The following is a 20,055-nucleotide window of genomic DNA, read 5'->3' as shown; positions in this document are numbered from 1 at the left end:
AAATGGGTTATTTGAGAGCTGAGGGCATCTCGAGGGGCTTGGCAGCATGCTTGTCACTGCCTGCCACTGGGGCCAGCAGGATCTGGGAGGGGAAAATGAGGCTGAAACACCCCCAGCAGCCCTTGGCACGCAGGACTTGCTTCTGCAAAACCTTTCTGTCTCAAAATACATCCCTTAATATCAGCAGCACGCTAAAAATAAGGTGCACTTTCCAAATCCAGCTGCAGCAGGTGCTGGGAGGTTTCCAGGATCTGTGTGCTCTGGGAGCAGGGAGACCTGCCCTGGGAGCTGCTGAGGGAGGGTCTGGGGGCAGGCCGCTGCTTTGGGCTGCAAATCCCAGGATAAAGCTGGAATTTCCTTCTCAGACTGCCACAGTTATCCCTGGGGTGTGCCACCCCTGGGACTCTCAGCACAAAATGGGGTCCCCCCAGCACAGGAAGGACGTGGAGAGACCCCAGAGGGGGCCATGGAGAGCTGAGAGAGTTGGGGCTCCCCAGGGCTTGGAAAAGTGGAGAAGAGGAGGCTCCAGGGACACCTTGGCTGGTGGAGGTCTCTGCCCATCTCCTGCAGCCGTGGCCAGGAAGGAGCAGGGAGACCCCACTGCCACCCCAGAGCTGAACCTGTCCCAAAACCTGTCCCAAAACCTCCTGCAAACACTCCAAACCCACCCAGCCTCCGCTTTCCCATCACATCCCAGCTCGTGGCTTCACCAGGAGCTCTGCAAACCTCCTGGCAAGAGTGTCACAGACAGATTTTCTGGAAAATTCTTTCGCTAGGATCTTTTCTCCTGGAAGCTTGGAAGCTTCAGCTTCCCCATGTTTTGCTGCTTTGGAATGTGATTTGGAGACTTGTTTATCCAGCATGTGAATTGTTTTTGCTTGATGACCAGTGACAGCCAGCTGTGTCGAGGCTGTGAGCAGTCACAAGGTTTCATTATTCAGTCCTTTCTTTTCTAGCCTTCTGATGAAATCCTCTCTTCTATTCTTTAGTATGGCATTTTAAATCTAATATATATATCATAAAATAATAAATCAGCCTTCTGAAACGTGGAGTCAACATTCTCATCTCTTCCCTATTTTGAGGTTGCCTGCAAATTCCACAGAAGAGCTGCTCCATCACCAGGATGTGTGGCAGGGTGTGAGGATCTACAAAATCAGAGGGTTTTGGGAAAGCTGCAAAAGGCAGGCCTCAGAGACAGCAGAACTGCGATTGGAGCTAAGCAGCAGCAGCCACGAGATTGGTCAGCAGAAAAATTATTTAAACTGTAGAAAAGTAAGGACAAATAGAACAATGGTCTGTGTATTAATGCTTGTCTAGAATAACTCTCTAAGCTGCAGAAAAGTTTATCTAGTGAGATATTATATAAGAAGGTTGAAGCTTAATAATGGAGCTCTGTGCATTGTGTTTTAAGGCTCACAAGCAGGTATTGTATTCAAAATAAGCAAGCATTGTTTAACCAAAGGTACCTGTGCTTATAGTGGTTGGATAGAACTACTGTCAATGTGCTTTTGCTTTGTGTGATTGGTCAAAAAACTTATAAAGTGACTTGTAACATTGAGTTCTTGGTCTGCTGCCTGTGATGTGAGCTGGTGGCATCTTCCCATTGTCATAACCATGGAATGAGACTGATGCTGGAAAATAAACCAGCTCAAGGCAGTTCCACAGCAGTCCTGTCCCGTTTGTGACTTGTACAGAGACCCTGGCCAGCCATAGCAGAGCACCCATTCCTCATCCCTATCCCAGGCCCAGCAGCTGTGCCAGCACTTGCTTATCACAGAGATGGCAACCCAAGCCCTGGGCAGGGTTTGGGAGAGAAGGGCTGGAATTCTGCTGAGCTGCAGAGCCTCCAGATCCCTGGCTCCATGCAAAGCCTGTCCAGTTTGTCACTGCAAGGAGGAAGCTGGGCTGGCAGGCCCCACTTGCAATGGGACAGAGTGGCAAGTGACCTCTCAGGGAGGTAAAGGACTTGATTTTTCCCTTATTTGTTCCCTTTGCAGAGGAGCTGCAGCTCCAGTGAGGCTCTCCCTGATCCAACTCGACACCGGAGGGAGATTGACTGCGCCTGTCACTCACAGCTAATGTCACCCACCGACTGCCTCATCAGCCTGCCAATCTGGGCAAGCCATCTCCAGCCTTCAGGAGGGGAAAAAAGGGCAAAAAAAGCCTTTATTGCAAAGGGCACGGTGCTATCAGAGGGACACACACTGGCTATTGTTTATCAGCGAGAGCCACACAGGCACCCTGTCCCCACACCAGCACCCAGGGGGGATAGGCCAGTCATGTAACAATCCCAATTTTCACGGGGCTTTGCTGCACATTTACAGCTCCTGTGCACCCTGTGATGAGCCAAAACCTGGCCCAAAAGGCACATTTTCTACACCAAAAGGCCATTGTCCCACCAGCTCCCTCCCCGTGCCAGGAAAGACCCAGAGCATCGGTGGGAAGAGCTTCATGTGGAGGCTTTTCTGGCCCTCAGCCCTGCCTTCCCCCAATCTGGAATTAGAAAAGAGGTTTTGCAGCTTGGACAGGAATTATTTCTCCCCCCAGCACATATTTAAGCACAGTTCAGGTCATCATTTTGCTGCTGAAAGCAGGGGGAGAGCCTTGCCAGCAACGTTCTGCTGCCACACAGCTAACAAGCTTCTGGTTTACATCCCTGCCCGTGATCCCTCCCTCCCTCCCTCCAGTTTTCTTAGGTTTTGTTGATGTAAATTGACCTCATGCCAGGTCCAGCACCAGCTCTGCCTTGGTCAATCCACATCTGGAAGTTTCCAAGAGCAACTTTTTGTCAAGATACCCCTAGGAGCATCTACCCCTGCTGGGCATCCACCCCAGCGCTCTTACATCCACCTGTTCTCCCCTCTCCAACAGTTTCTTTTTTGTTGATGTAAATCCTATCAGTCCAGCACCCTCCTCCCAATCTGGAAGTTTCAAACACTTTTCCGGGCCACACTGTGTGCAGCCAGTAAGGGCTGCAGGAAAATTTGGAGCATGATGTGCAGGTCCCCACGATTTCCTGGGATGGAGAAATGAAAGATGTGATGGAGGCAGGAGATTTGCTCACCCCCACCCTTCACCCCAGCAGTGCAGCTCTGCATATCCACCAGGAGACCGCTGTGAAAAATGCTTATTTTATGATTGGCTTTTTGCGAATGTTCAAATGAATATTATATGTGTTGTGTTAGAAAGTGATGCTGTGTTAATTTTTTTAATTGTGTGTTAAATATAGTTTTAGATTATAAAAAAATGTTAAAATAGAAACTATGTATGGGGGATATTTTTTTAAGAAAGGAATGAGGTAGCAGCCACAGGACACCCAAATCTCTCAGAGAAAGAGAATTTATTGCTCCATTATCAGAAGAAACAAACTTCTTCCTGCCTTGCTCAGCCCTGAAGACTCAGTCAGGATTCAGAGGAAGAAGCTGACACTGACCAGACAGAATCTGTGTTTGAATGGAATTTATGCATCATGGATGAGATGTAGGAATATGCAACAGGCTGTTGCTTTTAAGGGTTAATGCTCTGTTAACGTGGGGCCTTTTTTGGGGTTTATTTTTGCCCAGAAAAGGTACCCGGACTGTCTGTAACTCTTTGTCTCTATTGTCTCATATTGTCCTAATCCAAATTGTCCAAATTATTATCACTCTAATTATATAACTATTTTTATAACCATTTTATTACTATTAAACTTTTAAAATTTTAAAACCAAGTGATTGATGTTTTTCACACCACAAAGACAGAAATTACCACCTCTGTACCCTGCAAACCCAGCCCCAAGCAGGAGAGAGAGACAAACCTACCTGGAGAGACCAGCTCCAGGAGCAGGAGGACAGGCAGGAGGTGGGCAGCAGCAGCCACGGGATGCTTCATGGTTCCTGTCAAACAAGAGAGGCACTGTCAAGCCCAGCACTGACAGATGTGACCTGGTGTCCCTAAATCAGGCTCAGGTTGCAGGCTGTGCCACAGGGGAGGCCTCAGGACATCAGTGCTCTGGTTCCAACGTCCTCTTGGCCATGGAAACCAGGGTTCACCTGCTGGAGGGGCTGCATTTTTTCCTTTCTGCTTCCCCACAGTCACATTTTCTGGAAAAATCTCTTTGCCCAGGATTCTTCTCCTGGGAAGCCGAGAAGCCTCAGAGAAAAGGAAAACCATTCTTATCTCATTTGCTTCTCTTGTGTTGTGCTCACACGCAGAATGTGTTTGGAGACTGTTTATCCACAGGTGATTGTTTCATTGGTTTCACGTGAATTGTTTTGACTTATTGACCAATCACCATCAGCTGTGTCAGGACTCTGGAAAGTGTCAGGAGTTTTCATTATTCTCTCTTGTCCTTCGGTAAGTATCCTTTCTGTATTCTTTAGTATAGTATTCTTTAATATAATATAGTATCATAAAATAATAAATTAACCTTCTGAGAACATGGAGCCAGATTCATCATTCCTTCCTGCCACGGGGCACCCCAAAAATACAACACCCAATACAACACAATGCCCAAGGTCCTCTCCAGAGAGGGGACAAGCCATGGTGACCTTGGTGGCCAGGAGAGGAGCCCCTCCAGCAGCAGAGGAAGAGCTGCTGTGACCCAGGAGTGCCACAGCAGCCAGCTGCCAGCACCCAGACTTGAGATGGTTCGGCAGAAGCTCGACCCAGAATCACTGCAGAGGCACCAAGGTTTGGGGGCAGAGCCCCTGGAACCTCTCACACCTACCTGGGTGGCCACAGAGCAGGAGCACAGGAAGATGCCAAGCCTGTCCCCATCCCAAATTTTAACACAGCACATGGCTCCCCATGCTAAGAACACAGAATTAAAGAGCAGCAGGGAGCTGCCAGCACAGCCACATCCTCACCTGGTGGTGCTCAGACCATCAGAACCAAAGATTTTTCCAAACCAGCCCCAGAAAACCTCAGCCAAGTGTCCCTCTGCAAGGAAATTGGCACAGGTGGATTTTAAAACACTCCGTAATATCATCTCATTTGCTTCGGAATATAATTTAAAACTTGTTTATCCAACATGTGAATTGTTTTATACTTAATAACCAACCACAGCTCATCTGTGTCAAGACTAAAAAAAAATCACAAGTTTTCATGATCATTCTTGTTAAGCCTTCTGTACATATCCTTTCTCTGTTCTTTAGTATAGTTTTAGGATAACATCCTTTAAAATAAGTATGTATAATAAATAAAATAAATAATAATAAATATAAATCATAAATTAGCCCTCTAAGCACTTAGAGTCAAATTCTCAATTCCTCCTTTGTCCTGGGGACCCCAAAAATACCACACATGGGAACCTCTTGGAGGCTCCTGAAGGAGCTCCAAAGCCACAGCTACACCTATTTTATTTTTACTGATGGATGTGTCACAGAAGACGGCTCCTAACAACTCTGCCCCCACAGAAAGGGCCCGAAATTCTAATTTCTCCTGCTATTTTGCTACGGAGAGTCTCTCTGGGATGAAGAGGTCTTGTGCCTAGACAAGAAAAATGGTGCTGTGGTGTGTTTTGTGCATCTTCAGGTATTTCAGCGCAAGCTTGAGAAAACATTCAGGTGTAATCGTGCCCATCACCCCAGAAAACACAGCCAAGGCAGAAGAGTTTAAACCTCCACCCCACAACAAGCTGCTGACTTCTGCTCAGTGTCAGCAGAGCATCCAAAAGCCCAATTTTGTTTTTGTTTCTAAACAAAAAAATGGCCACTTTCCCCAAATCCAGGCATCCTGACAAGCCCCTTTAATCCTCGCATTTGGCCAACCAAAGCAGAATGGATTCTTGTGATTAAGCAAAACCACCAAACATCTCAATTTTCTCCCTGCTTTAATAGGTTTTGGGGAGGAGGGAACCTCAGCATCTTTGTTCCAGACCCCTGCACCCAGTCCAGAATGCAGAGCCCAAGCTCTTGATGCTGCAGCCAGAGAGAATGAGATGGAAATGAGCTCCTGTGCCTTCTGCAGTGCCAGAATGCCAGAGGAAAACACTAACTTTCTTCTCAAGCAGCACCACTATCAGCCCAAGTGAGCGTGAACATTATTTCCCAGCTTCACAGCCCATGTTTAAAAAGCACCAGGGCAGTGGAGAAACAATTTATGTGATGTAGGAATAAAAGCAGCTGACAGCATCCCCTTTTGAGTGCCATGATAAATCTAAATATTGGATATTCCAAGTCAGTCACTTCATTATGTCAGTAATTGCCTGAAATGTCATTTTGATTTTCTCTGTCTTCATTAATATTGCAGCTCTTCACTGGTTCTTTGAGATGGTTCACTCGAATATTGCACGTTTAAGGAACGGGATCCAGGAGTCTCTGAGGAGAACTTAAAAAATTGTGACTAAGAGCAGATTAAATTGCACCTTGTGCCTGAAAGAGGCTCTTTGGAGGAAGCACTCTGTGCAGTCCCCAGCATGATAATATTCCTGGGAGCTCAGGTGCTGTCTCCTCCTGGCTGCCAAGGCTCTGATGTTAAACCAGAGATTTCCCCCTCCGCTGGCAGCTGCTGACAGAGCCTCCAGAAATGGGAACCTGAGGAAACACCACCGTGCAAACAAATCCAGGGCTTCAAAGCTCAGGAATCAGCTCAAGCAGAGGTGTTCCAGCCTGCTTTCTCCAAATGCCTCCTCCTTCCCAAGCCTGGGAAGTGGCTTTTCCCCTGCCTCGACAGCACTGCTGCATCCCTAAACGTGGCAAATCCCACCTGCTGCACCCTGGCCGTGCTCCACCTCGCTGCTCCAGCTCTCAGGGTGCCTCAACAGCACTGCCAGGCTCTGCACCTGGAGTGGTTTATTTTAAAATAAACTTTACCAGGGCGCCGTTCTGCACACACAGAACGGGCATCGCCTCTACCCGAGCTGCCCTCCCTCAGCCTGGCTGGCAGAGCTGCTCCACTCTGGCACCTTCATTCACCCCCAAACCCTGTGCCTTAACCCCAAACCTGGCCTTCCCTTCCCCAAAGAGCGCTGTGATGCTCAAGCCTCAGAATTTCCAAAGAAATGACGATTTCCAAAGCTGCTCAAGCCTCAGAATTCCATCCGCTCGCTCCGTGAACGGAAGCATAAATCAAACCTCCCAAACTGCCGCAGGAGGGAACTGGGGGTGCCTCCCCAAAAACTCCCCCTTTTCCTACAATGAAATGTCCCAAAGAGGGACAGCAGTGCCCTCCGAGAGGATTGGATGTGGGAAGTGGGGTGGAGGTACCTGAGGTGTCCCCAGGATGTCCCCGCGGCCACCCGGCTGTGTCACGGATAAATTTAATGAAAAATCTTTTAATTCTGAGGCTTCTCAGGAGAAAAAAATCCTAGCAAAAAGATTTTTCATAAAATATATCCCAGGCTTCCTCCATCACCGGGGCCACCTTGGAAGAGCAGCCAGGAGCTGGCCCAGCAAGGACCACCACCAACCCCACATCCCAAAAAACCAGCCCTGGGATCCCCTTTGGCCAAGCACATGGCTAACACCACCCCTCACACCAAAAAACCAGCCTCTCCTGCTTCCCCTCTGCTCCTTGAAAACAGCACTTCTAGAAATGCACCTTTTCTCCTCATTATTGCCTCTTGGCCAGGGCTTTACAATAAGCACAATTCAAAATAAAAAAAATAAATTACAAGTTAATCCTGATTTTTTATTTTTTTTATTCCCACCCCCGTGTTGGCGTGAGCCATACCCAAATCATAATTCCCAAAAATAACAAATTGCAGAACAGGGTAATCAGAAGTAAATTGATATTGATAAATAAGCTTTTCTGCCGTACGGTAGGTGGTTTATTTTAATCTAATGAGTTTTATATTTTCTGAGCTTTCAGATTCCATGATGAAGAGCCATCCACGCTAGAATTACAAAGCACTTTGAAATATTGTAATTTTATGGCTCATTTTGTCAGGACTCTTGAAAATGAGATTTGTTCCCAGTGAAAAAATTTGCCCCCTTCTTTTTTTTTTTTTAATTTTTTTTTTTTTTTTTTGCTTTCTATTCCCTGCAGCGAAAGGAAATAAAATTTCCCCGTTAAATAAATACAGGCCAGGATATTGCTTTGCACAGGGGAGGGGGAATATGGATGCCCACAGGGAATAAGGGACACAGCTGGTGGCAACTGTCACCACCCACCTGAGAGGGTGTTTGCAGGAGAAAAGAGCATGGAAAATCCTCTTTCTCCTTCCTTCACCCCAAAACCAAAAGCTGAGGTTGAGACAGCAATGTTTTCCACCCACAAAGCTCTGCCCTCCCCAGCTGGGGCACTCAAACCTTTCTTCCTCCAGGGAAAAAGCTGGAGCTGCTCCTTACTTAACACCCAAAAGTTTCCCTCACTTTCCAGCAGTTTATTCCTATTTTAAACCAAGGACAGGAGTGGAAGTATTTAAGTATTTTGCTCGGTGCTTCCAGACATTTGCTTTCCCACAGGAAACAAAGATTAGCTGCAGAATGACACTGAGCCATTGTTTCACCAAAAACCCAGGCCCAGGAGGAAATGCCAGCTTTGAACTGCCCAGTCCTTGCAGGAAGGCTGGGCCTGGGTTGGGAATGCCATAGGTTTGGGGAATGACACGGGTTTGGGAATGAATGACATGGGACATGACATGGGGAATGACATGGGTTTGGGAATGAATGACATGGGGAATGCCATGGGTTTGGGAATGCCATGGGTTTGGGAATGCCATGGGTTTGGGAAATACCATGGGAAATCACATGGGTTTGGAAATGCCACTGGGAATGACATGGGGAATGACAGGGGTTTGGAAATGACATGGGTTTGAGGAATGCCATGGGAAATGACAGGGGTTGTGGAAGGACAGGGGTTGGGAAATGACATGGAAAATAACATGGGAAACGCCATGGGTTTGGGGAATGCCATGGGAAATGACAGGGGTTTTGCAAATGACATGGGCTTGGGAATGACATGGGGAATGACCAAGGTCTGGGGAATGCCATGGGTTGGGGAAATGACATGGGAAATGACATGCGGAATGACATGGGTTTGGGAATGACACGGGTTGGGAATGACACGGGTTGGGGAATGAATGACATGGGTTGTCCCATGACATGGAGAATGCCATGGGCTTGGAAATGCCATAGGGAATGCCATGGGTGTGGGAATGACATGGGGAACAACACGGGTTTGGGAATGACATAGGTTTAGGGAATGACAGGGGTTTGGGAAATGACACAGGCTTGGGAAATGACACGGGAATGACATGGATTTGGGAATGACATGGGTTTTCCCATGAAATGGGGAATGTCATGGGTTGGGGGAATGACATGGGGAAGGACATGTTTTTTCCCATGTAATGGGGAATGACATGGGTTTGGAAATGAGTAACATGGGAATGTCATGGGTTTGGGAATGACATGGGGAATGCCATGGGTTTTCCCATGAAATGGGGAATGACATGGGTTAGGGAAATGACCTGGGTTTGGAAATGCCATGGGAAATAACATGGGGAATGCCATGGGTTTGGGAATGACTCTGGGAATGACACAGGAATGACAAGGGTTTGGGAATGCCATGGGCTTGGGAAATGCCATGGGTTCGGGAATGAACAACATGGGTTGTTCCATGACACGGGAAATGACATGATTTTGGGAATGAAATGTGCTTGGAAATTAGATGGGCTTGGAAATGACATGGGGAATGCCATGGGTTTGGGAATGCCATGGGAAATGCCAGGGGTTTGGGAAATACCATGGGGAATGACATGGGTTTGGGAATGATGTGGGTTTGGGAATGAATGACATGGGTTTTCCCATAACACGGGGTTTGGGAATGAATGATGCATGGAATAAGATGGTTCCACATAAGCCACGGGTTTGGGAATGAAATGTGCTTGGGGAAGCCATAAGGATGGGCTTGGGAACGACATGGGGAATGCCATGGGTTTGGGAATGGCATGAGTTTTCCCATGAAATGGAGAATGACATGTGCTTGGGAATGACATGGGAAATGTCAGGGGTTTGGGAATGAATGACATAGGCTGTCCCATGACATGGGGAATGATGTGGGTTTGGGAATGCTATGGGTTTGCCAAGCCCCTGACACAAGACAATCCCAACAACCCCTCAGCTCTGCATAAGCAACATGCAAACCTTTCACCACACCTGTGGCATCTCCAAGGAAAAGCCAAATAATGCATCCCACTCAACTCCCGCATCCATGGGATGCTAAAATAACACCCTGGGAGCTTTGGGAAGAGAGCCCCCACTCCCTGCTGCCTCAGGCACTGCCACCCACCCCTCCATGGCGAGGGAAACTTCATTTTTGGGGAGAGAAAAGTAGGAATTCCCAATTTCTTCCCTTTTAAGTGGGGCAGCAGTGGCTCAAGGGAGCCTCCAGCACTGGTTGCTAGTCACCACAGGCATCATAGCAACCATTTTCCACCACAAAACCTCTCTTCAGCTGGAGCAGCAGCTCCTGAGCCAGGAGGAAGGCTGGGATGGGGCACGGAGACCAAGCCAAGAGGCTCCTGGGCTGCTCCAAAACAGGGAATCAACACAGCAAAGCTGAGGAGCAGATGATGCTAACGTGGGATGAAAAGGTGGAAAAGCAGCCAACAGCAGCAGAGCTTGGCTTGAAGGAGGCAAAAAAAGGAGGAGGGGGAGGAAGGGTGGGAATTCTTGCTCTAGGAGGCAGGGGAAGGGTGAATGCAGTGAAGTGACACACACAGTCTGGTCTCAAGGAAACGCACAGGAATGGACAAAGTGGCCAATGGAAGGTGCTCAGGGCTGGGATGCCAGACACTTTCTTCCTGTGCCCAGCCTGGAAGGAGGCAGCAGCCTGGCTGGGATCCCAAGCACTGCCACCAAAGGGTGCAGGAGAAGTGTCCAACATGCCCAGGCTCCCTCACAGCACCCCTGAGCGTGGCTGTGCTGCTGCCACCCTGCCCACACATCCTGGGGGCTCCACGTCGGCTTGGTCCAGGGCGGGCTCCAAGGGAAAAAGAGGACGAGATGTGTGTGAAGTGGGATTAAAGGGGGGGGAAAGAAGTGTGTGCTGGAAGGGGCTGCCTCAGCACCTCCCTCCTGGCCACATCCAGCTGCAGCTCTCAGGGGAAGAGTTTCCTTTTCCCCCCGGGGTGTCCCCCATCAACAGCAATAAAGGATCCAGCAGCAGCCTCAAGAGCAAGGCAGCAGCCTCAGAACCCCCAGCTCTTCCCAATCAGCCACCAAGCTGCATTTCAAAGCCCTGCCAAAGGAGAGGGGTGAGTGATGGAAGTCCAGGTCCCTGGGTAAATGCTCGAAGCCCAGGGCCCTGGCTGTGGGATTTTATCCCATCTCCCTTAGGGCCTCCAGCTGCCCCCAGGCTGGCAGTTTGCAATGCTTAAAAAAAGCAGCAGGGCCATTTTGTTCAGGCCTATGGTAACTGGAATTTTAGATCTTAAAATCAGAGTGGGGAAAGGGATGCTTCAGAAGAAGAATGAAAAAAAATACAATAACTGTAGGAAAATAAAAAAAAAAAGCTTCACAGTGATGAACCAGAGCTGCAAAGGCTCTCAGGCCATCTCTTGCCTCATCCAAATCAAGCAGTCCTTGCTGCTTTCACACAAAGCTCACTTACCTTCCAGCAAGGGGCACTTTGCTGCTCCAGCTGGGAGAGGGAGCAGCGCTGTGGGCACGCTGGGCGTTGTAGGAGCAGGGAAAAAATACCGGGAAATGAGGATGGGGGTACTCAGGAGGAACCCCCCAGTCCCAAGGAGCAGCCCCAGAGAGCAGGGAGGGAATGGGAAGACAAAGAGGTGCAGCAGGGATGGATTATTGGATTAATGAAGTTGTTGGGATGAATGACAGCAGCTCATCAGCAGGGACAGGATTGCTCATGAGAGCCCTCCTGAGACCCAGCAGTGGCTGAGGGCCCTTGGAGCTGTCCTGTCCCTCTCCTCCATGCCCTTTCCAAAGGTGCAGCACGCTCAGGCTCTGGCACACCCTCATTTCCATCGGGAATTTGTCCCCCGTACCTTCCAAGCAGGATCTCTCTCCTCCAGGGAGAGAACAGTGGGTTTGTCAAACACAGACCAGGGCAAAGCAACCCAAGGGACAGCCCAGCCCTGACACAGCCTGAGCAGTTCCATCCCAAGCCAGGTCCCTGCTCCCAGGACAAGGTTTCAGATGGATGCTGCAGAAGTGTCCCTGGGTGCCCCTCTGCTCTGAGGGGACTTGGTGACCATGGGCAGGGACACCTCCCACTGTCCCAGGCGGCTCCAATCCAATCCTGCCCGGCCTTGGGCACTGCCAGGGACACAGGGGCAGCCACAGCTTCCCAATATCCCATCTAACCTTCACCTCCACGACTGAGCCTCGCCAGGACCATGAACAAACATCTCCTGCCCACACTGAAACATCAAGCCCGTGGATAAATGCCCAGCCCCTGGTCTTCACCAAAACCCCTGCTAAATCCAGGGTATCTGCAAGATTTAGGTCTTAACCATTGGAATTCCCAGTTTTTCCCCAATTCAGATCCAGAAATGGAGTCAGATAATACCATCAGCACAAAGGCAGGAATTCTGTAGGAGCTCGATCACAAAAACTCCCAAAATGACCCAATTTCTCCTGCAACAATATTGGAAGTTTTACTGGAGGAAGCCCATGAACAAACATCTCTTGCCCACCTTGAAGCATCAATCCCATGGATAAATCAAACATCAAGCCCATGGATAAATGCCCAGCCCCTGGTCTTCACCAAACCCCTGGCAAGATCCAGGATATCTGCAAGATTTGGGTCCTAACCATTGGAATTCCCAATTTTTCCCCATTTCAGGTGCAGAATCTACACCTTGAAATGAAGTCAGATAAGACCATCAGCACAAAGGCAGGAATTCTGTAGGAGCTGGATCACAAAAACCCCAAAATGACCCAATTTCTCCCACAACAATATTAGAAGTCTTACTGGAGGAAGCCCATGAACAAACATCTCCTTGAAATACCAAGCCCATGGATAAATCAAACATCAAGTCCACGGATAAATGCCCAGCCCCTGGTCTTCACCAAACCCCTGGCAAGATCCAGGATACCTGCAAGATTTGGGTCCTAACCATTGGAATTTCCAGTTTTCCCTATTTCTACACCCAGAAATGGAGTCAGATAGCACCAGCACGAAGGCTGTAGGAGCTGGGCCACAAAAACCCCAAAATAATCCTATTTTTCTTGCAACATTATTAGAAGTCTTACTGGAGGAAGCCCATGAACAAACATCTTCTGCCCACATTGAAGTATCAAGCCCATAGATAAATGCCCAGCCCCTGGTCTTCACCAAACCCCTGGCAAGATCCAGGATATCTGCAAGATTTGGGTCCTAACCATTGGAATTCCCAATTTTTTCCCCATTTCAGATGCAGAATCTACACCTTGAAGTGGAGTCAGATAACACCATCAGCACAAAGGCAGGAATTTTGTGGGTGCTGGGCCACAAAAATCCCAAAATAATCCTATTTCTCTTGCAACAATATTAGAAGTCTTACTGGAGGAAGCCCATGAACAAACATCTCCTTGAAATACCAAGCCCATGGATAAATCAAACATCAAGTCCATGGATAAATGCCCAGCCCCTGGTCTTCACCAAACCCCTGGCAAGATCCAGGATACCTGCAAGATTTGGGTCCTAATTATTGGAATTCCCAGTTTTTCCCCATTTCAGATCCAGAAATGAAGTCAGATAACACCATGAGCACAAAGGCAGGGATGCTGGGCTAGAAAAGCCCCCAAATAATCCTATTTTTCTTGCAACATTATCGGAAGTATTACAGGAGGAAGCAGGATGGGTGTAGTGGGGAAAAGCAGGGAAGTTTTAGGTTGCACATGGAACTGTTCATGCCGCAGCTCAATGAGCCTGGCTGGGAGCAGCTGGGATATTTTACACCCCAACAAGAGGCCACAGGCCAGCCCTCTCACCCATCCAAGCCCATACCCTAAAGCTTCTTAAATTCAAAAAATAATCTGTGGCTCCAGACCATCTGCACAGAGCACCTAAGAAACTTCATAAAGGGAATCCTTGTTAGGAGGTGCTTTCACCCCCAGCTGCTCAGGGCAGGATGGCAGGATTTGCAGGATTGCAGGATTGCCCCTTTTGCTGGCACAGAGGAGCTGCCGTGCCCTGGGCATCCCTCTGGAGATGAGGGATTGCAGCTGGAATGGTTCTGGTGCTGCATCCAGAAAAGGGACAGGGCTGGGAGCCCTCCCCAGCCAAGCTCCACAGCTCCCACCTCTTCCAAACACTGTTGCTCCCACTTATCACAAAAAAAAAAAAAAAAGCATAAATAAATAAAATAAAAGAAGGGACAGCACCAATTTTCACAGTTTCCCACAAAGATAACGTTTTACAACTCGCTCTTTGAACATTGTATTTTTTCACGAGTCCTTCAGAAACAAGAAAGCTTTGTGCTGGGGATGGAGGGAGGGAGTGGGGTGCTGAAGGAAAATGGAACAAGCACAGCGATTTTCTCCTCCCCTCCTTCCCCAGGACGGGAGGGAAGGAGAGACAAAGGTAAAACTCACTCTGCTGAAACAACCAGCTGGATTTCCACAAATCCCACGGGAATGCTTCACACCCCACAAAAAAAAAAAAAAAAAAAAACAAAAAAAAAAAAATTAAAATGAAGATGTTTCAATGCAGCAGTTCTATCCCACATGCACGGAGCATCCCGGGCTCCTGCAGGATGCTCCGGGGAGATCCCGGGAAGGAGCCGGGCTCGGTGCGAGCAGCCAGCGCTGCCAAGGGGAAAAAAAGGGAAAAAAGGGGAAAGGGAAAGGAAAAAACAAAGGGAAAACCCCAACCCAACAACAAAGAAAACGCACATCAGCACAGGGAACGTCCCGTTCCGGCATCCCTCTCCTCCAGCCGATGGCTGCGAGAGGCGATTTGGGGAAAGGAGAGGTGGAATGCAAAGAAAAGAAGGATTGCAGGTTTAGAGGGTTGCAGCAAGTAAAGAACGAGAGGGGAAAAAATAAAATAAAGTGTTTTCTCAAAAGGCTCAGGGCAAGTTTGGCGCTCGGAAAGGTCTTTGCCTCCCATCCCTGTGATGCTGGGAGGGGATTTGAAAATCCCACCGCTGGCACTGCGGCTCAGCCCCCGCGGCCGGGATGAAGTTCCAGCCCCGCTCATCCCAGAAACTTTGCAGCTTTCCCGGCAGCCCGAACTCCAGATGGGAGCCGGGGATGGGGGCAGGACAGCGGGCACCGCCGCTCGTTCACAGCGGGATTTTTGGGGAATAGCTGACAAAGGTTGGGCTCCCCCTCTCCTGGCAAAGGAACCGCGGCGCTGAGCGAGACCCCCGCCCGAAATAACAACAATATGAGCACTAAAAAAGATGTTTGCGGATGGAAGCAAACCGAGGAGGGTTGGGAAGGGGGAACACGCCAAGAAGCGCCCCGGGAAGGGAAGGAAGCAGGGGGTGATGCTCGCACAGGGGGTGATACCCGCATCCCCTGCATCCCGCATCCCACCCGGCTGAATAAAGCCCGAGGAACGAGGAGAAGCGGCGGGGCTTTACCTGCGGTGGATGTCTCGGAGCCCGGTGTCAGCGGCGACCCCCCATGCCCCCCCTGCGCCCTGCGTGAGCCGCGGGAGGAGGAGGAGGAGGAGGAGGAAGGAAGGGGAGGGAGCGCGGGAGGCGCTGACGCGGGCGGCGCAGCGCCCCACGCCAGGTACCGGCATTTCGGCACCGGCATTTCGGCACCGGCTCCTCCTTCCCCCCATCCCGACCCCTCCCAGCCCCCCAAAATCCCCTCTCGCCCCCCAAACCCCGGGCTGCCCCCGCCTGCTCAAACCCAACTTCAGCCCGAGCGGGCGCTGGGTACGGAAAGTTGAACTCCGCCTCGGTGCGTTTCATTCTCTTTGGGGCTTTTTTTTCTCTTTTTTTTTTAAAGGGTTTTTTTTTGTTAGTCTTGTTGTTTCCGTGACCTGTGCGCGGGAGCAGCTGGCAGGGCTCGGAGCAGGGAAATAAATCATGGATGAGCCGGGGGGAAAGCGATCCGGGCACGGCTGCCAGGAGAGCCGCACGGATGGATGGATGGACGGACGGACGGATGGAGGGACAGACGGAGGGATGGAGGTTCCAGCCCAGCTGCCGAGACACGATCCCCACCGAACCCTCCCGTGCCCCCCCATTCCAAGCCTGGCAGGACATTCCTGCCCCCATTCCAAGACCTCCCCAGCAGCAGCTTTTGGGAAAATGCCCGAACGCCTCCGTTTCACCCCATTTCCCGCCGCCTTGGAAGGGACAAAGCCACAAAATGCACCTGCGGTGACACCGAGCCTCACACCCAAATTCCACATTCCAGGATCCCAGGAAGGGGCAGGGTTTTGGGTCCGTGGGAGCTTTACCACCCCATCACAACCATTTGTGATTAAAATGCTAAATAAGCACAGTTTATGCTGTTAAAGCCCACCCTGGAGCCTTGCCTGGGAATCCCAGAATGGTTTGGGTTGGATGGGACATCAAAAATCACCTCGTTCCACCCCTGCCATGGCCAGGAACACCTTCCACAGGACCAGGGGGCTCCAGGGGTGCAAGGACCCTTCCCCTCCACTCACCTCCTGCAGCACCAGTAGGCAAATACCCCCAAAGCAGCAGCAGGAGGGGGCAATTAAGCCTTAATTCTTTTAATTATGCCATTAGCACAGCTCTGAGCACCCTGATTTGGGAGGTTTCTTTCTGTTGGGCTCTTCATCCTCACGCCACAAAGTCAGGGAGTTAAGGAGGGGGAAAAATACCAAAAAAGGAGGAACCAAAGCAAAAGCACAGGTGCAGACGTGTCTCAGGCCTGGGTGCCTGCAGCTGCTGTGACTTTGCACAGGTGATGTCTCACTCAGGGCCTCTCCTGATAAATTCAGGTCAGGATTTTTACTTAAAAAGGTGCACACCTCTCCTCTGCCTGGTCCCTGTGCCTTGGCTTCATGGATTTCTGTGCACATCCTGACTGGTTTGAGGATATTTTACATAAGCCTGCACTAACAAGGCTGAGCTTTTCCTAACCTGGGCTCACAGTCCCATTCCAGATGGAGTTCAGGCTGCAGCTTTTCCTATCAAGGGGGATTTCAGTGCCCAAGGCTCACAAAACATCCAGGAATTCAGGATCTTGTGCTCTGCTCTTCTGCCAGGTCTCTGTGCCTTGGCTTCATGGATTTCTGTGCACATCCTGACTGGTCTGAGGATGTTTTACAAGGCTAAGCTCCTCCTGGCCTGGGCTCCCATTCCTGATGGAGTTCAGGCTGCAGCTTTTCCTATCAAGGGGGATTTCAGTGCCCAGGCTCACAAAACACGCAGGAATTCAGTATCTTGTGCTCTGCCCCTGCCTGTCAGGGCTGGTTTCAATCAGGCAGGGCTGTGTGCAGGCTGGAGCTCAGAGCAGCTCACTGAGCTGCTGTTCCCCAGCTCCTGGCTGGAGAAATCCATGGTGCCCTGAGAGCCAGCCTGAGGCAGATGTGCCTTTCCACATGCTCAGGGCTGGGGAAAAAGGGCAGCAGAAGAAAGTGATGCTTTGTGAGCAGGGAGATGCTGCTGGGATCACAATGACCACCGAGCCCAAAGCAGGGAGCTGCAGGGCTGGGATAACCTCCCTGCTATCCCAGCCTTGCTCCACAGCCTCCTTACAGGAAAACCTGATTTTTTTGGAGGCAGATCCCGTGAGCTGTCTTCTCCACGCTGCCTGTGAGCACAGAGCAGCTCAGCAGAGCCTTTCACAGCCTCCTGGCACCACTCACTCAACCTTGAAATTGTTCTGCAGGGCTTCTCCCCCTCTCATTTCCCACCCAGCCTTGGAACATTCCCTCATCCAGCTCTCCCCACGGCGGCTCACTCCCATGCCTGTGAGAGCTGGGATCACCACTGGCCTCTAAACAGATGAAATATCACATGGAAAGCAGGTAAAACACGGAAATGTGCAAAATCCTGCCCTGCCCAGGCACTGATTTAGCTCTGCTTGCCCTGGAGCACATTCTGCCACAGCCTCCAGGGTCTGCACGGACAACCAGCCCGTGAAATGTTGTGCCATCAGTCATTTCTTCACACAGGAATCTCCCACAAGGGTCCCTGGAAGTGCTTTCCCAAACTACCATCCTTTTTTTTTAATTAAATAAGATCCGTGTAAAAGTGCAGGGCTGGTTTTGTGCTCATAAAAAGCAGCCCATGCCCCCTGCTCCCATTTTTGGGGGGGATTTTGCCCTCCCAGACCGCAAGCCCCAGGGGAATGGTGGCATCCTCCCTCTCCCACAGCATTCCAGGTGCAGTGTGGGTTGGGATGGTGGCAGCTCCCTCTCATCCAAGCCACTGAATTAATTTCTAGAGCCATCTTGGGGTTTTCTTTCCCACCACCACCTGTGCTGTGGCTGACACTGAGCTGGCTTTTCCGGTGTGAAATTAATTTCCAGGTCCATTTCACACAGAATTTTAGGGCCAATATTAGGATCACGCTGGGTTTTTTTTAGGAATTTCTGAGTGAAGGAGGCTGGTGAGAAAGCCGAGCAAAATTCAGGGAGTGCTGGAATTCTGTCTCTGAAGAAGAAAAGAACTGAAAGAGCAGCTGGGTTTGTTCTGCTTTTTTTTTTTTTTTAATTTTTTCTTTAGAAATAGAGAAGTGCTGGGTTTCAAATTGCATTGTTGTAAGGTGATCTCATGGAGACAGCAGAAACTGGGCTCGCCATTTCAGCCCAGACCTTGCAGAATTGTCCCTAGATGGGGCCAGAAGGATCTGTCCCCTTTTAGGGGCACTGAGAGCACACTGCAGCCCCAGGCTGGGCTTGTTATGGCCACAATGGGTTAATGCGGTTAAAAAAAATCCCATTTGGAGCAACTCCCTGTGCAGCTGGAAGCACTTTTCACTGAGCCCCTGTGATTTCCTATAAACTTGGAGAGGGTTCAGTGATGATCCAGGTGATCAGGATCAACAGGCACAGTGAGGGGACACCCGTGGGACAGCCCTGGGTCACTTGGTGCCACACACCTGAAGAACCTTTCCCCTCCCAGCTCTGAGCCCTGCTTGGGATTGTCCCCTCCCCTCTTTAGGTTTGTTCTTTCTTCCTCTGCAGAGGAAAAGGTGCCATCTACAGGCACAGAGAACCCACAGCACAGCCCTGCCCGTGTCCCCTGTCCCCATACCCTCGGCTGGGCCACTGTGAAAAACGTGTCTTTTCTGATTGGCTTTTCACAAATATTCAAATAAATATTATATGTGCTATATTAGAAAGTGATGCTGTGTTAATTCTCTTAAGTAGTGTGTTAAATGTAGTTTTAGGTTATAACATAATGTTAAAATAGAAACTATGCCATGTGAGATACTTTTTTTTAAAGAAAGGAATGAGGTAGCAGCCACAGGACACCCAAATCTTTCAGAGAAAGAGAATTTATTGCTCCGTTATCGAGTTCTTCCCACCTTGCTCAGCCCTGAAGACTCAGTCAGGATTCAGAGGAAGAAGCTGACACTGCCCAGACAGAATCCTGTGTTTGAATGGAATTTATGCATTATGGATGAGGTGTATGAATATGCAACAGGCTGTTGCTTTTAAGGGTTAATCCTCTGTTAACGTGGGTCCGTTTTCGGGCTTGGTTTGCCCAGAAAAGGTACCTGGACTGTCTGTAACTCTTTGTTTCTATTGTCTCATATTGTCCTAATCCTAATTGTCCAAATTATTATCACTCTAATTATATTGCTATTTTTATAACAACTTTTTTACTATTAAACTTTAAATTTTTTTAAAAAACAAGTGATTGGTGTTTTTCACAGCCAGCCTCCCTGCAGTGCCCTTGGAGCTGCTTGGTCCCTGTTAGGGGTCAGGGATCACCAGGGGGCTGTGCCAGGTGGAAGATGAGCTCCCTGCTGGCCAGCCCTGGCCTTAAACCTGTGATAACCTCACTGCTAACACAGTGAAATTCAAGATAAAACCCCAACAGAAGGTGGCCACCCCTCTCCACAGCAAAGGGAACACAAAGGAATTTTGGGCAAGGGAATCCTGTGCTGCTCACCCAGGGTCTCACACTGACACCGTGCTCCTCTTCTGCCTCGCTCTGCTCTTCAGTTGCCTCTTGTTTAACCCATTTTGATCAGGTGGTTTCCATTTAACCCATTTTGACCTTTGTGATTTCAGGAG

The 20,055-nt window shown here is 49.6% G+C and overlaps 1 protein-coding gene across 1 annotated transcript in view; it reads right to left on the bottom strand.

The window, feature by feature from the left end:
• The window catches only part of CDH23 (cadherin related 23), a 202,492-nt gene extending 198,620 nt beyond the window's left edge, over positions 1 to 3,872 (bottom strand). Inside the window, 1 exon segment of the mRNA XM_030951192.1 lies at positions 3,801 to 3,872. Within this exon segment, the coding sequence (XP_030807052.1) occupies positions 3,801 to 3,870 (70 nt within the window). The 5' untranslated portion in view covers positions 3,871 to 3,872.
• Positions 3,873 to 20,055: the final 16,183 nt, after the last annotated feature.

The sequence above is a fragment of the Camarhynchus parvulus genome, chromosome 6 (genome assembly GCF_901933205.1).
Source record: "Camarhynchus parvulus chromosome 6, STF_HiC, whole genome shotgun sequence".
In the NCBI taxonomy this organism is placed as follows: Eukaryota; Metazoa; Chordata; class Aves; order Passeriformes; family Thraupidae; genus Camarhynchus; species Camarhynchus parvulus.
The sequence above is the reverse complement of the archived record's forward strand: the minus strand, read 5'-3'. Positions and strand labels throughout refer to the sequence as shown.